General features: G+C 35.7%; 1 protein-coding gene across 2 annotated transcripts in view; it reads right to left on the bottom strand.

Moving 5' to 3' along the window:
• Nucleotides 1-15,959, bottom strand: part of ATF2 (activating transcription factor 2) — a 41,887-nt gene that overhangs the window by 9,608 nt on the left and 16,320 nt on the right. For both annotated transcript variants that reach the window (XM_010014324.1, XM_010014325.1), the window contains 5 exons: nt 15,053-15,231; nt 14,616-14,730; nt 14,351-14,437; nt 5,075-5,224; nt 3,216-3,422 (listed from right to left, as the gene is read on the bottom strand). In XM_010014324.1, coding sequence (XP_010012626.1) covers nt 3,216-3,422; nt 5,075-5,224; nt 14,351-14,437; nt 14,616-14,730; nt 15,053-15,231 — 738 coding nt within the window. The remainder of the gene's footprint in view (nt 1-3,215; nt 3,423-5,074; nt 5,225-14,350; nt 14,438-14,615; nt 14,731-15,052; nt 15,232-15,959) is intronic.

Here is a 15,959-nt window from a genome sequence, read left to right as displayed (position 1 = left end):
AAGCTGTCTAGAATAATTTTTATGTTCCCAGGTTTCAGAAAGCGCTAAGATTAGCAAGCAGGTTTCTGGCAGAAAGTATATCTGTTTTTATCTGCACTCCATTTTTCAAAAGACACTTTCCCTTCCATATTCTTACAAAGGTACACCACATAGCGTACAATACGTTCTTCTGTATCTGCCTATTTCTCCCTGGATCCAAAATGCATATGTAATAGTAGGACGAGATAAACACTTACTCAGCAAGGTGTGGGACAATATTTGTGAGGTATATTTACCAAAACTATCATCAGACAGGTAGATGTGACTTACAGGGATAGGGGATTGATGTGGCTCAGTCAAACACTGCTCTTCCTGTTTCTTTTTGTACTACTTCAACAAGATATCCCTACATGGCAAAGGGCCTTTTATTTATTCAAGGCCAGGATGGATGGGATTTGAGCAACCTGGTCTAGTGGAAGGTGTCCCCTACCTGCGGCAGTGGGGTGGAACTAGATGACCTTTAAGGTCTCTTTCAACCGAAACCACTCCATGATTCTATGACCTTTACTTATGGGCATTTCTTTCACAATTTAGCCTTCTGAAAGCAGCTTCTGCAGCATTAGTACAAATCACCAATTGACTGCTGATTCTTTAAAACCTACGATGACCTTGTGAGGCAGATAGGCCATTCTTCTACTACTACTTTGCCCTCTAAGATTATTAAAACAACAAGGACCAAATACAGACCACATAATGAACTTTGGCATCTGATCCTGCAATACGACTGAGTGGCCACTGGGGACACACTGTCAATACTTCCTTAACATTATATAGCATGCCATACCCTGCAGTGCTGTGCAAAGGCACAGAGGCAACCCAACGTGGTATATAAAATTTAAGTTCAATGAATAAGTTAACACGTTAGTAGAAAACACAGTCCACAAAAAACAAACAGTAGATAAGCTTTAAAAGGTTGGATGCATGAAAAAAATTTACAGGGCAAGCCTATAATAAAAACAGCCAACCTAACCTACACATATTGCTGGCATGATGCAATGGATGGTAATTTTCTCTTAAGCAAAAATTTGGAAAATAATGCTTAAAAAGGAAGTTACATTTAAACACAAGAAGAAAGCAGACAGAAGTTAAATCTACAGAAAGCTGAAAACTACATAACAAAATATGTATGTCAACCAGGTAAACCTCTTCAAAATCTGTATGTACTGTTAGAGAGCTTCCAGTCTTAAAAACCTTGACAATGACGTCAGAAGCTCTGGTATAGACATTAAGAGAAAGCTACTATCTGTGTTGAAAGAAGTCAGAATTGTTATGTGAAGCAATGCAATGTAGTCATTTTGTTATTACCCTGCTCTTGGAAATGTGACATCTCAGTAAATTCAGCTGAGCAGGTCATTTAGATATTAAACAAAATATGAACTACTAAACCCTAACACTCAGTCTATAAAACTGTAGTAAGGCAAAACTCCAAACTTATTAAATTTACTATTAAACATAAAGTAAGTAATCATGGGTCATTACTGCCCACTATGCTGATCAGCTGTGTTAGCCTGTCAAGTGAAAAATTATTATGGAAATACAGGATTGATTAATGTTTTCACATGAAGCACAGTTTAATTATTTCTCTGACATTCAATTTTCTTTTCAAGTCATTCTGCTCTTCACAGTTAGTGGGTTTGCTTTTGGCAGACCACAAGAAAATTTTTCTTGAGTTCACTATTACTGAGTTAACTCTTGGAAATCTGGAAATCTTTTGGCTACAGTAATTACATCATTTTTGGTTATAAAAATTGGTATGTAGAAGTTCAAGGCAGTTCACATTAATACCAGAAATTACTTCCACTAAAAACACTGAAATATACCCAATTTTTGTTCTTTGTTTTTCTCCCTGTGGATCTACCTTCACTTATTTCTTAGGCTGTTGAAGCTATAGTGCTACATACCATTTGTAATTAATGGATTTACAGAGAGGACTGTGGCTGCATTAGAGGAACATATAAAGACCATGAACAGGTATGAGAAGACTATGTATTTGCAAGAAGTTTATCTAATGCTGGTGCACAGTGTCATGATTTTTTGAATACAGGAAACGGTTAGGAAAGGTAGGAATTTCTTACATTTTACAGTCTAGGATGCTGAGTATATACTCAAGACATGAAGACAACTGATACACTGTGATTTTGATTACATGATAAAAAGTAGTCTCAAAACTCCCTACTTTCCTTTTGGTCAAACTGGAACATTTTCTTTATCAAACAGCATGAAAGAGAAGTTTTAATAGGGAGGAAAAGATCTGTGAATTTGACTCAGTGAACAGCTCTGACAAAAGGAAAAGTGAAACTTTAACGTATCAAAATAATTTCCACTGCATTTTCTAAATGAATGCTTCATTTAGGAAATGACACTATTTTTTCTCTCCATGATTTCCAAACAAAGTTTTCATACAATACTTCGTGCCAATTCTCACTTGCTGCTGGAAAACATTAAGAAAGCATGCTTTAACATTTAATAGTAGTGTAAGCAAAAGGGTCATAGATTGTTCTACAGGGGGAGGAGTGTGTCCACGTGACAACTTTCCAAGATTGATAACCTCAAGATGAGGTGGAAAAATTACTTGTAATGTATACTAGACTACCCTCTTACAGTCGCTCACTATAGGATTTACGCACACTAGGAGGGCAGTGTGGGGAAATTTGCACTGCCACTGCCTGAGCTGTACCTGTTCTGTGGACAAAAGAGGCCTTCAGTTTCCAGTGATGTCAATCTGGCACCTTTCACGAGCACTACATTCACTTTAAAGGAAAAAAAGTGAAGTTAAAAAGAACCAAAGGAAATCAAACCAAATCTTATTTAAATAACCCAGGCTGTGATACAAATGATTGAGAGCAAGATGTTTGTAAGGTAAGGCTATTACTTTGATAATATGCCTTTACTGCAACAAATCTTGTCATGCTTATTTAGTGTCACAGTCTGAAAGTTATTTAAAATGGAAGGACAGAAAGGTACGATCCTAACGTTTACACATCTTGAAATCTTAGTATTCTTATATTCTTATTCTACTGCTATATGCAATTAGTGCTGAATTATCAATTCTGACCTGAGCCACCAGCTGCAAAACCATTTAATTTTAGATTTCATTCAAAGTTTAAGTTCCACCGATAAATGATCAGTAAGAATGGGAAAACGTAATCATTTTTACTTGAAATAAAAAAGTGTACCTGTAACTGGCCATTTAGTGAGCTCAGGTCCTCCGCTTTTTTCTCCAAAGACTGCACCCAGACTTTCCGTTTCTGTCGGCACCTGGAAGCAGCAGCCCTGTTTCGCTCCAGAAACTTTCTTCTTTTTTCATCAGGGTCTTCATTGGCAGCTCTTCTTCGCCGACCACCTGTATTTGGTGTTTGTGGAGTAGGCTGAGCTGGTGATGCCTGAAAACAGTTAAAAGCATCAAAGTATACACATTTCTTCAGTGGAAAGCTATGTCCTTTAACTCTACATCTATGTTTTAAAATTTTAACTGTATTTACACTCCTTACCATGTTACATTAACATGTAATATTTTAATCATGGCTCTAGATTTGGTTTAAAATTGCTCTAAAAGAAGCCAATCACTTCACAGAGTTAAATTTGTATGACATTTACATTTGGCAACTGTATAAAACCTGGAAGCAGTGTTTCTTTAGGTCAACTCTCAGACATCCTTTTACCTATTCTGATGACAGAAGTATTTACAACAGGTAAAGTTTAAAAAGCTCTTCCACTCAAAATAACTTTTAAGTTACATTTAGGAGGAAATAGATTTTCTACTTTTGACCCTTCCCAAATACTCCTCCCACAAACCTAGTCACAACTGAAATACTACATAATTTTTATGCCCAATATATAGAAGCTGTTTGACTAATGCTGTCAGTACTGATACTTACTGATCCCTGAATCTCCAGATATCAATTTCCTACTTGTTGATGTGTTCTCCATGGGTGCATACCAATTTCCCTTATATCCACCCACATATTATGAACAGATCAAAATACTGCAATATTTTAAATTATACATTATGCTCCTTTCATAGCTGTATAGAGACCCTAGGCAAAGACTTAATGAATTATGATAATATAATGGATCTCAAAATCCTTTAAAGTTATAGGATAGACAGAATACAATTGTCTACATGACATATTCACACATGCACCTGCACATTCAGTCTAGCACAGTAAGAAAGCTTTATTTTAAATTAAAAACCCTAAACATGTATCAATTGCCATATTGATTTGGCATGAATTCTAGATAGCTAATAATTAAAAAAACACCTGGGAACTCACATCAGCCTTTTAGGAATGAAACACTTGCAATCTTCTTTTCTTTTAATAATATTTTTTTAAATTTAAAAATAAATTTAAATTTTTTACTGATTTCAAAGTAACCACGAAATAACTAAACAGCAAGCTTTTCATCTTGAGAATTCTGCCATATGAGATTATGAAAATATTCTTTTAAAAACTGTAAGGTAATACGGGATTTCTCATCTATCATCCCAAAGGGACAGCACATCATTCATAAACTCAGAGTCCCCCCTTTCAGTACCCAGGATAGCACAGTATACTTAATCACACAGCTGAATCTCTTTGTACGGCAGCCCAGACAAGCAAATTAACATAAGCATGATACCTGATGCAGTTAAAAAAATTTCCAAAGAGTATTTATGATACCAAATATTCAAGAGATGGAATATAAATACAAAATAAAAGCCCTTAGATTTTTCAAACGTATATTAACCAGCTGTACAATTTTCTGTTACCAGAAAGAGTCCTGTTAGCGAACAGAAATCCGGAGGAGCTGGCTTCACATTTAAGCAGATAGATAATACCTATTTTGAAATTAGCATCTTGGATAATACATTTTAGAAGCATTTAAAGAACACCTAAGAACTATAAAAGTTTTACTGCTACATAATTAACTCCTAGGGGAGTTTGTAGCACATGTTAATCCCTGTTTTACAAATCAAGAGTAAAGGAAAAAAATATTGGGTTTTTTTGCATAACAAAAAGGGGGCAGGAAGTACGTGTCTACTCTGTTGTCATACCGGTGTTTCAGTTGTTGAAGTTGCAGGTTGCTGTAGTGATTGTGGTCGTGGTTCCTCTGACTGAGTCCTAACCAATCCACTTGGATGTCCCTTGGCAGTATCTCCATTTGTTACCTGAGGGTGCTGCTGGGTCAAGGCTGCTTTCAATCTCTGAAGCAGGAAAAAAAAAAAAAAAAAGAAGGAAAAAAAAAAAAGGAAATATTCCATCATTCTCACTTGAGGAGTTATTCATTATTTGTATTAGTAGTTACTTCCATTTTGGAAACAGCAGCTCAACTCTAAAATAGCTGTTTCTTTTTTCAGGCTTTCAACAGTGATCTAGGCATACATCTAATTGGTGACAATTTCTTACAAGTGTGACAATAGCAATGAGGCTTTACATAGGATCTCAGCAAGACAATGACGGTAAGCTGTATGAAGAAGTAAACAAAAAGCCTCCTTTGTGATGAATCATGCCCACAGAGAGATGACTGGAAGGCCACGAACAGACAGTTGCTGAGGCTGGTATTACACAAGGCACAGATCAGTAAGATAACCACCACACACGGTAAAATAGGCAATAAAAAAATAACACAAACTTCTTTCAGGTTTATAAATCTTAGCTTTTTCTCTCCATTTTTTAACTAGCTTGTAAACACTCTGCATTTTCACGGTCTTCACAAAAACTCACCTTTGCAACCCTTCAAATAAGTCATTATTAAATAAAAGCCAAGGTTCTTTGCTGAAACATCTCAATAATGCACAAAATAATAACAAGATTCAGATTATATGTTAAGATTATATATAGAGAAATATGCAACCTGTTACAGCATGCTATTTTACATAAAAAATTTTTAAAACATTTGAAGTTCTTCTTTTGTTGCACACAGCCACTATGGAGAACAGTAACTTCAAAGTTCAGCTGTAGATAACACATTCAAGACCTACTGACAGCCTTACAGATTATTTTAAAGCATTTTATTGACTACCTCTTGAAAATTATTTCACTCCCCTTTTGGTGAAATCTATTAAAACTATAACAAATAATATAGTCTATTTACAAATTCTTAATCTTAAGTGATAAAGGGTCATACTAAATCTCAGTAGATACAACTGCTTGCAATTCCCAATTCTTCCTTAAAATTTCATTAATATTGTATAATTCATCATGAATTTTCAGTTTTAATGAAGAATTTACATTACTAGACAAATGGTCTTAAATAATGGTTTTCTCTTGAGCATTGGGACTTTTAAAGAATCCAATATAAGTTTAGGAACATATTAATGACTTAATACCTGACACTTTGTTAAAACTCTGATAACTTGTAACATCGTATTTTGGAACGTGAACAAAGTATTGCCAAAGTACTAATATTAATACAATGTCTTAAAAATGTTGGAGCTAGGCTGCATTTGGCCAGCTCAAAATAAGCAAAGACTTTGTACCTATTTATGTAGATATTCTCTATAAGCTGTAGTATAGAATGTCTCTCAAAAATTAAATCACTGGAATATAGCAAGAGCTCTCTCCTGCTTGTGTGATGATAGGCTTTCCTGGATCCTATTCTACAATTAGAACAACAGACTGCAGATTACCTCTGTCAGAACTGCAAAAAAATCTTTGGGTCTCCAATATGGCAGTTATATCAGCTAACAAATCAATATAGTTGACTGTAGTATCTAACCACTACCAGCAGATATCCCATTTAAGGACTACAAAGACAAACGAGAAACTCCATTGCTCCTCTGTGTGCTTGCTGTTGAGGAATCTTTCGCCAGTGACTTCTGTAGCAAGTTTTTTCTGTGGTGACTCCTCTAGATTGAAGTAGAAGTACAAATTATCTGCAACGCACCAGGTACAATGTGTCTGGGTCAATCCACCACATAACCAAGACACAGTAACTTAGTATATCTATACTTCTCTTCCACTGCCATAAGAAATAAAAATGATGAGGTTTCATCCAACTAAAGTGCCTGAATGTGTAAGTTCAGTGCTAACAAGTTAACTTCTGATTTTCATGGCAACAGAGCACAAGCATTTATATGGTTAGTATGTGCATGGCCAGAATATCTGATCTACTCTGCACATGACTGCGTGAGTAAATATTTATGTAAGTATCCTCCACAAAAATACGTCAAAACAACAGAATCGCTGAACTCCTAAAAATGCTTTATAATGTTTGCTTAAACTTGGTTACTTAAAGAAAAGTTTCCTTAGCATATCCATTTCCTTAATGAAACACAGCCCAAGTTCAGAAGAGCTGGGAGATGAAACAAAACTAATTAGGGTTTGTTTAGGGTCTTGGGTTGTCGTTTGTTTCTTCTTGGTTTTGTTGTTTGGTTTTGTGGTTTGTTTGTTTTTTTTAATGTGCACGTAAAGTAAGTAACTTATTATTGTCTAGCTCCATTCTTTCTACTTCTGCATTTCTTTGTTAAAGAAATATATGCAAAGTAAAGCTAAAAAGGAAGTTCATGCTATTAAATATGTATATTTTACATTTAATTTGAAAATGACAGTAGAAAGTGAAAGAAACTGCCCAATACCAAGTTATACAAGATCTATCACTGGTCATAATGGATGTACAGTTGAAGTAGGACCTTCCCGATTGTAATGCTAATGTTTAATCATTATAATTTTGTAAACTTAAAAGTAAATAAACTCCTTTTGAAAATTACGTTGTTAAATGTAAAATACTATGGAAACAGAAGTAGGTAATAACTGGGTTTACTTTTCTGTTACAAAGTTTAAAAGCTGAAATTTAACTTACACTTAACATTATCCATGAATGCAGAAATATTGTGAAAATCTGAGGAATATCTACAGATTTTCACAAGAGGATTTCCAGCTCATGTATTTAAAAGGTTTCATATTGTAGAAGGCAATGCTGGAGTAAAATATTACATGGATAATGGGCTTCCTGTGAGTAGGGAGTTCGTTACCCGAAATACAATAAGAATCTTAGTTTTAAAAATCAAGTACATATGCAAACAAATATTAGAATAAATGTATACAGGCGTTATTATGTGGAGAAACCTGATGACGACCAAGGTTTGTTTGATATTATTTGATTATTAGAGGTAAAGTAAAATAGGTGTTTTCAAATAGCTTAACAGCTTTTAAAGTCTTTATTAGCAAGGTTTTATTGTTCATGTATATCCTTGAAAACAAATCCTCACCACATCTGTCAAAATTTGGTAGGACTAGATCATTCCATCAAGAGCTCACAGAAACAAGATAATATTCTCCACAAACAATTTGTGAAAAACTCAGATCCATATTTCATATCTGCCACAAAAGCTCATCAGAGTAATAACCCTCCTTCTCCTGGGTGTTATCCTACCATCTGCTGCTCTATTACTTATCTTTATTTTGCAACTAATTAACAGCATAATCTTCTAAATTCAGCAAGTTAATTATCATTATTGTGGTCTTTGCAGCATCATCAGTCCTTATGAAGTCTTGTCTTTCCACCCCCAGAGAACATATGAAAATGAAGTAGGTTGTGAGAGGGCCTGTTTCTTTAGAGTACGCTCATTAGGTGTTTGCTGATTAGCTCGGCACACAGAGAGACAGGTCAGAAGAATTCTGCTGAACACAAGGTCCCATGCCGGGCTCCAGCAAGTTAATGTCGGTTTCTGAACATTTGCCAAGCTGCCCTCTGTCACTTCTCAGTAGTAACCTCCTGCAGAAAGCCTACTGGTTGCCCACTGTGTGCAAGGTATTTCTCAGGTTGTGACGAAAGGTTTATATGGGTATAAATTTATACAGGTATTTATATAGGCAGGAGGAAACAGAGGGAAATATCCAGTGTCAAAGCAATTTTTAAGTTCTTCAGAAGCTTCTGCAATCTATGCAGAACGGTCTGAACACTAAGTTTGTATCCGCAAGCTGTACACTCAAAAAAAGGATGTTTTACAACTACCTCATGTCTCATGTTTCATATACAGAAAGCATACAATGACAGATCTTCTCACAAAAGGATCAGAGCAACTCTGTAATGTTTAGAATCATACATCCTTACCTTAATGAGGAAGTATTTTTGTTTTGGCTCTTTTTAAATACAGATATTGCATCTACTTCTAAGCTTCTCTAAAATACCACAAAACTGAGTTATTAATTTGATTTCTTTAGCATAGCAACAAATATGGTCTCACATAAAAAAATTACAATTTATATTATTCAGTATGTCACAGAAACTTGGAACTCATTTTTACCCCTATTGAATGCCATTCTCAGTACAAGATACAAGGACATTCTGAAAACAACAGCAGTAAAGGGTCTGGAGCTCAAGCCTCATGAGGAATGGCTGAAGTAACTGGGGTTGTTTATAGTCTGGAGAAAGAAGGGTCAGGGGGAAACCTGACTTACCACTCTCTGCAACTACTGAAAGGAGGTTGTAGTGAAGTGGGGGTTGGTCTCTTCTGCCGAATAACAGGCAGTAAGACAAAGAGCAAACAGCCTCAAGCTGCACCAGGGGAGGTTTAGATTGGGTATTAGGAAAAATTTATCCACCGAAAGGGTGATCAGGCATTGGAACAAGCTTCTCAGGGAAGTGGTGGAATCACCATCCCTGAAAGTGTTCAAAAAATGTGCAGATGAGGCCCTCAGTGATACGGTTTAGTGGTGGTCTTGGCAATGCTGGGGGAACGGTTGGACTTAAAGATCTTAAAGGTCTTTTCCAACCTAGCTGATTCTATGATTCTAAAAGACAGCTTGTGTCTGAATAAAATCCCTAGTCATATTTCACTTCAGTTCTATAAGCAACAGGAGAAAAAGGATCCGAGAATGTTCAAAACAGTGCCTTTCACAGGTGTGAATGGACCAGCTATGTTCACTACAATAACTTCAATATTGGACAATAAAATTAGATGTCAGTTCCCTTATCTTTAAAGAGTTTTAAGACTTCTAGGATAGCTGAATTAAAAATTGAATTGTGTTACAGGAAGGTGCCTACACCCATTACGAAAGACATTTTCTGCCAGTTATTTTAAGCATTAGCTTTTAGAAATAAAAATGTCAATTTTTATAAAATTATGAATGAACTTCAGTAAAAGAAAGATATGATGCTCTATGTACAGCTTGGCATGTGCAAGTCATAAGGAAATAACAGGTACGTATCAAAATAGAAGTGTGTTATTTTCACAGTAATAAAAACATAGAAATTAAGTTCCCCAAACCCGTATTTAAATAATTAAACTCCATAGCATTAGGAAATAATGGCACTACAATCTCTAATCTGATTTTTATCAAATTAGTTCTCACCTTCAGTTAATAACTAATGGAAGTCTACACAACAACAGACTTTTGTAAGAAGGTAAGAGAAGAAAGAATGACTGAGATGAGAACTGAAATCAGAGCATGAAGAGCTTTTCTTGTTACAAAACTCTACAATCCCTTAGTTCCTTGAAACGCCACACAAGAAATGAACTACAGAAATAGCCTCTGTAGAGGAAGGCACAAAGCACAAATGAAAGGAAGTGCCTGGCTCCTGCCTGGGTTTGTGCCAGGTATTTCATCCAAAACATAAGTAGTTGTGCCTTCTGCACATGACAGATCTCTATCTGATAACAATTCAGCAATCTGGGGATATTGTATCTTAAAGTGGTAGTTACTGCAAACAGTTATTCAAGAATTTCACTCGATCTCTGAAGTAGGTAGACCTGTGTTAATTAACAATACCTTGAAATAGTATAATCGTACTGCCGAATGCCTTATTAGTATGATCAAAGTATGATCTTTGAATAAAAGAAAGATTCACACAATGATGGCCAAAAGCATATGACAAAACCCTTTGGAGATACAAAACCACACAATAACTTTCCAAATTTTGCATCCCATACACTTACCAAATTTACTTCAATATCTGAGGAATAGCTGCAATGTTAGAAAACTTTTGAGCATGTTTTTTGTATTTGCTTCATATTCTATTTCTGTATTTCACAATACAATATGAAAAAAATCTGTGAGACTGCAAGGTCTGTCTATAAAGAACAATAAAAAGTGTCTCCAAATAATAAACAACAAATAAAATAAAGCAACATCTAAGAAAGTTCCAAAGATCTATTCCAAACCTCCTTCCAGGTAGTTGTAGAGAGCGTAAGTTCTCACCTGAGCCTCCTTTTCTCCAGGCTAAACAACCCCAGTTCCCTCAGCTGCTCCTCAGAAGACTTGTGCACCAAGGTCAGGCTGAGAGGCCTGTAGTCCCCTGGGATCCTCCTTCCAGCCCTTCTAGTAGATGGATGTCACATTTGCTAACTTCCAGTCAACTGGAACCTCCCCAGTTATCCAGGACTGCTGCTATATGGCTGAAAGTGACTCAGTGAGCATTTCTGCCAGTTGGGTAGATCCCACCCAGAACCCTAGATTTGTGTCTAAGTGGTGCAGCAGGTCAATAACCATTTCCCCTTGGATTATGGGGGCTTCATCCTCCATCCTATCCCTGTCCTCCAGCTCAGGTGGCTGGGTACCCAAAGTATAACTGGTCTTACTATTAAAGACTGAGAGAAAGAAGGCATTGAGTAACTCAGCCTCTTCCTCATCCTCTGTTCCTGTGTTTCACCCCACATCCAATAAAGGATGGAAATTCTTCTTAGCCATCCTTTTGTTGCTAATGTATCTACAGAAACATTTATAATTGTCTTTATAGTAGTAACCAGATTAAGTTCTAGTTGGGCTTTGACGCTTCTCATTTTTTCTCTGCATAACATCACAACATACTTGAAGCCCTTCCTTCATCCTAAGGTCATAAATTCTCTTCTTCCAAAGTTTAGCCAAAGCTCTCTGAGGCCAGTCTTTTTCCCCACCAGCTTGTCTTTCGGCACACGAAGACAGCCTGCTCCCACATCTTTAACATTTTCTTCTTGAAGCATGCCCACCTTGCCTGGGTTTCTTTGCCCTTCAGGGCTACCTCCCAACATGAGGGAGCAATGTGGCTGTGGTAGGCCAAAGGACACACGAGGCGTACTCCCAGTGTTCTGCTAACATACCAATAAATCCACAAACTGCAGTATGCTATTAATAGATGAAACATATACTGTGATGAAACATACAGTGTTGACGTACTAAAGTTCAGTGTGATAGCTTGTACTTCAACTTTAAATGTAAACTACTAATGAAATAAAAACCAAGCAAGTAAAACTAAATATTAAGTCTACTGTTGGCTTAACAAGTGACAAACAAACCTGACTACCCTACCTTTCCAGAATTTAGTATGTAGTAAGTAAAATTATTTTCAAAAGGTACATGAAAAAGAAAGAATTTGGCATCACAGGCTTAAATTTAAAAAACTTGAATGGAACTTTACAGTTAATAAACCATCATGTATCTGCCAACAATGCATCACATGGGTGATGTTAGTCTTCCTGTTGGAAGCTTTTCTACATAAAGTTTCTCATTAAATTGTCTTTACTTTAGAAGCAATAAGAAATTACGGTTTTTATTTTTGTGAATAGGCACTATATAAAAGCAAATGAGCATAAGTAGTATATGGAATTCTGATATTCTTGAATTCTGTTCATGCTTTATATTAAGCAACAAGAAAGCAAAGAAGAAATACTGCAAATACCCTTTTTTACAGTCTCACTTAAAAAAAAAAGATAAGCAATCACTGAAGTGCATATATTTGCTAAATTCTAACGAGAAGACTAATGAGACTGTTAAATTGTAAGCCTAATGATCTTTGTTTTCCTTTGCATCTCAGCAATTGCTCCTTCCAATGTGAGATCAAACTCTTCATCACATACGTGTATTTCCTTTCCCCTTTTAAAGCTCTGTAAAAACAAATCACTCAGTTACATGCTTAACAACCTAATTCCTTGCTCATCTAAAAAAATTTATTTGGAACCAGTTCCTCCTAGATTTCAAAGCAGAATTCAATGCATGAGTCTCCTAAGAAATGTGTGATTTCTGAGAAAACAGTTCTTGTTTTCACTTTCTTGCACTCTTCTCCCCTAGATTTAATAAATTCATCTCATCAGAGGTGTTTACATTTAAATACTCAATTATTAAAAGATCCCTTTTCCCATTCCCAGGGGTACAAGGATGTACAGAAACAGACCTTCCCTTCTGTCCCTCTTTACGCTATTTTAGAAGTCATCATGTTCAATAATGGAGGAAAATGAAGACCTGACAGCATTAGGAAAAGTCACTGCACTAGTGACCAGCTCTCCACGACAATTTCAGTATTTGGTGAATGTGGTCCAGTGTACTTACTATACTGGAATCCCATTACTCCAAACAGCAGAGTAATTAGTATTCGAAGACTCAATGGTTTCTATATTGTGGTTTGAGGAAAGAAAATGGGTAAGGAAAGAAAGTCCGCAGGTTTAGGTTGAAAGAAATTAGGTATCAAAGGATGTTAAGGGCATCCTCCCATTTAATAATATTGATGTACAAAAATATATTTTATCTAGCAGGTGTTCTGATTCTTTTTTAGCATGCAGGAAAGAGTCAGAAGAGGAACACTACTTCACAAGATATATATCGTTTACAGGGGCATCTTATAAATACATAAATGGGTTAATTATTGTTTAATAGTAGATTTTCTATTGCTTTAGAACAGTTGGAACAAGAGAGCAAAATCAAAGAAGCAACTACCTAATGTTGCAATGATTTTTCAAGAAATTGACCAAACTACCACCATAACTGGATCACTATTATTGAAAAAAAAAAACAAAAAAAAAAACCCCAACAAACAAACCCAAACTTTCTTTTCCTTGTTCTACTCATGATTTTCCCCGATAATCCCCAAGCCCCCAAAACAGCCCCAACACAAGAGAAACAACCTCCACACAAAATGATTTCTTAACTATGTCAGTACTACATATCTAATTACAAAACTCTTGTCAAATGAACTATGTTCAGCTGAGATTCTGAAATCATTGTTAAGAAGAAACCTCTTCCTAGATTTTTAAAGAAATATCATATCCTTTGGGAGGAAACAGATTCTGCTTCTCAGAAGGTGATGTTCACTGTTAAACATGCTACTAATCTTATCTTTCTTCCAACTAACATTTCTTGCCCTCCAATACAGGAGTAAGGAGTTTATTTTGAATTAACTAGATTTTTAACTAATGATTGAAAATAAGATCAAAATGACCATTAATAACAGAACTAACATAGGCTGGAATTTGAAATATCTGTAAAATAAATGCAGCTGTTATTTTTCTGTTTTTCTTAAATTTGTACTTGCAGAATTTAGACTAACAAAAGAAAAGTAGAGCTGTTTTAAAAAGCAATAGAATTTAATTAATTGCTCAAGTTACTCTTCTTGAGGAATAATGGAGTTTTTCACTTACCAATTTAGCCTCAGACTGCACTGGCTGTGGGGAGGAGGGCCCTGGGATTCCTGGGATACTAGGCACCATGGTGACAGGTCTAACAAGCTGACCAGATAAAGTATAAAAATGAAGAAAACCTGAGTATGTTATCATAACAGAGAGCATATGACAGCACTACCCTCTGAAGCCAAAACAGCTATCAAGCTGCTTAAAACTAAGTTCTATGCTGCACTTATGCAAATCTGCTCCACTTTCAAATTAATATAGCATCATGCTTACTTACTGGAACTGCAGCAGGGACATGCACATTAGAATTTGTGATAGATGCAGGAATAGCAACAGGCATGGTTTGTCCATTAGGAAGATGTAACAGCAGAGGAAAAGGACCTGGAACTGGACTGAAAAAGGAATGAACTATATAAAAGAAAACTTATTCAGAGAAGAGAACAAGTTTACACATTATTTTAAATTGGTTTGTTTGTTTACAGCTGTAATGTAGTATTTATTTGGAGATCAAAACCATGAATTTAGTGATGGGGAGAACATGGTATTATATTTCACATGTAGTGAAAGTTTTATGTTTCGTACGTAGTAAAGCACCACATTACACCAAAGCCTCTGAAATTTGTACATTAACTGCAGAAACAGTAACTGAAAGTAAACAAGACAATATTTTCCAGTTCCACAAGAAAACATTTTACTAAGATTTATGTAACTTACACGACTGGTCTGTTAGAGGATGGAGCCTGGGTAATAACAGTACTAGACGTTGGTGATGGTATTGCCTGCTGAATAATAACACTTGAGTCAGAACTCGTAAGTAGTACATTAGGAACCTGCAGCGACGCTGGACGAACTATTGTTGATGTAGGCTGTGCAGTCTGCTGCAGTGACACTTCCTGAGGGAATGAAAAAAAAGTCATCAGTTTGTAAAATACAATTATAGACCATTAATTCTGACTATTAAATGAACACAGTTTGACGGAAAAAAAAAAATCAGGATTCCCATCATATTACACAAGTAGAATGAAAACATTCAAAAACAAGCCCTCTCTGGATGAATAATTTACACCATCAAAGTGAAATTGTTCTAATGACAATGATTTTTGTTTATGACAAACCTTGGCTCAATTTACGCTAAGGCTACTATTACTTATAATTCAGTTTTGTCCAGGTATTAAGGATTTCTGTGCCAAGAAACCCACAGCACTATCAGCACCACCATGTCTACCCATACTCTGAATAAAAAAACCCCAACGTTTTATGGTGTCTTTAGGTACCTTTCAGGTACAGTCCATTCTTCTGAATTTAAACAAGAGAAACAAAAGTTTCATGGTTCAGTAAAAAGGAAAAAAAAATGACACCAAACCAAAATTTGTCTTTTTTAATAAGTCTTTATCCCTATCCATGTACTTCTCTTTAACTAGAGTGCTATTAAGCTAGAAATACTTGGAGTGTTACTTTCATAGCTTTGCAAAATACACACATATCCTGATGCAGAAGAAATAATTTGAGCACAGAAATTAAAATTCCTCAGTTGCATCTAAGTAGTAGACAGAATTGAATATAGTTCTTAGCTTAGCAATCAGGTAAAGTACCTTATCAATTAGAATGTAGTACCTGCATT

The sequence above is a fragment of the Nestor notabilis genome, unplaced genomic scaffold (genome assembly GCF_000696875.1).
Source record: "Nestor notabilis isolate BGI_N333 unplaced genomic scaffold, ASM69687v1 scaffold15445, whole genome shotgun sequence".
Taxonomy (NCBI): Eukaryota; Metazoa; Chordata; class Aves; order Psittaciformes; family Psittacidae; genus Nestor; species Nestor notabilis.
The sequence above is the reverse complement of the archived record's forward strand: the minus strand, read 5'-3'. Positions and strand labels throughout refer to the sequence as shown.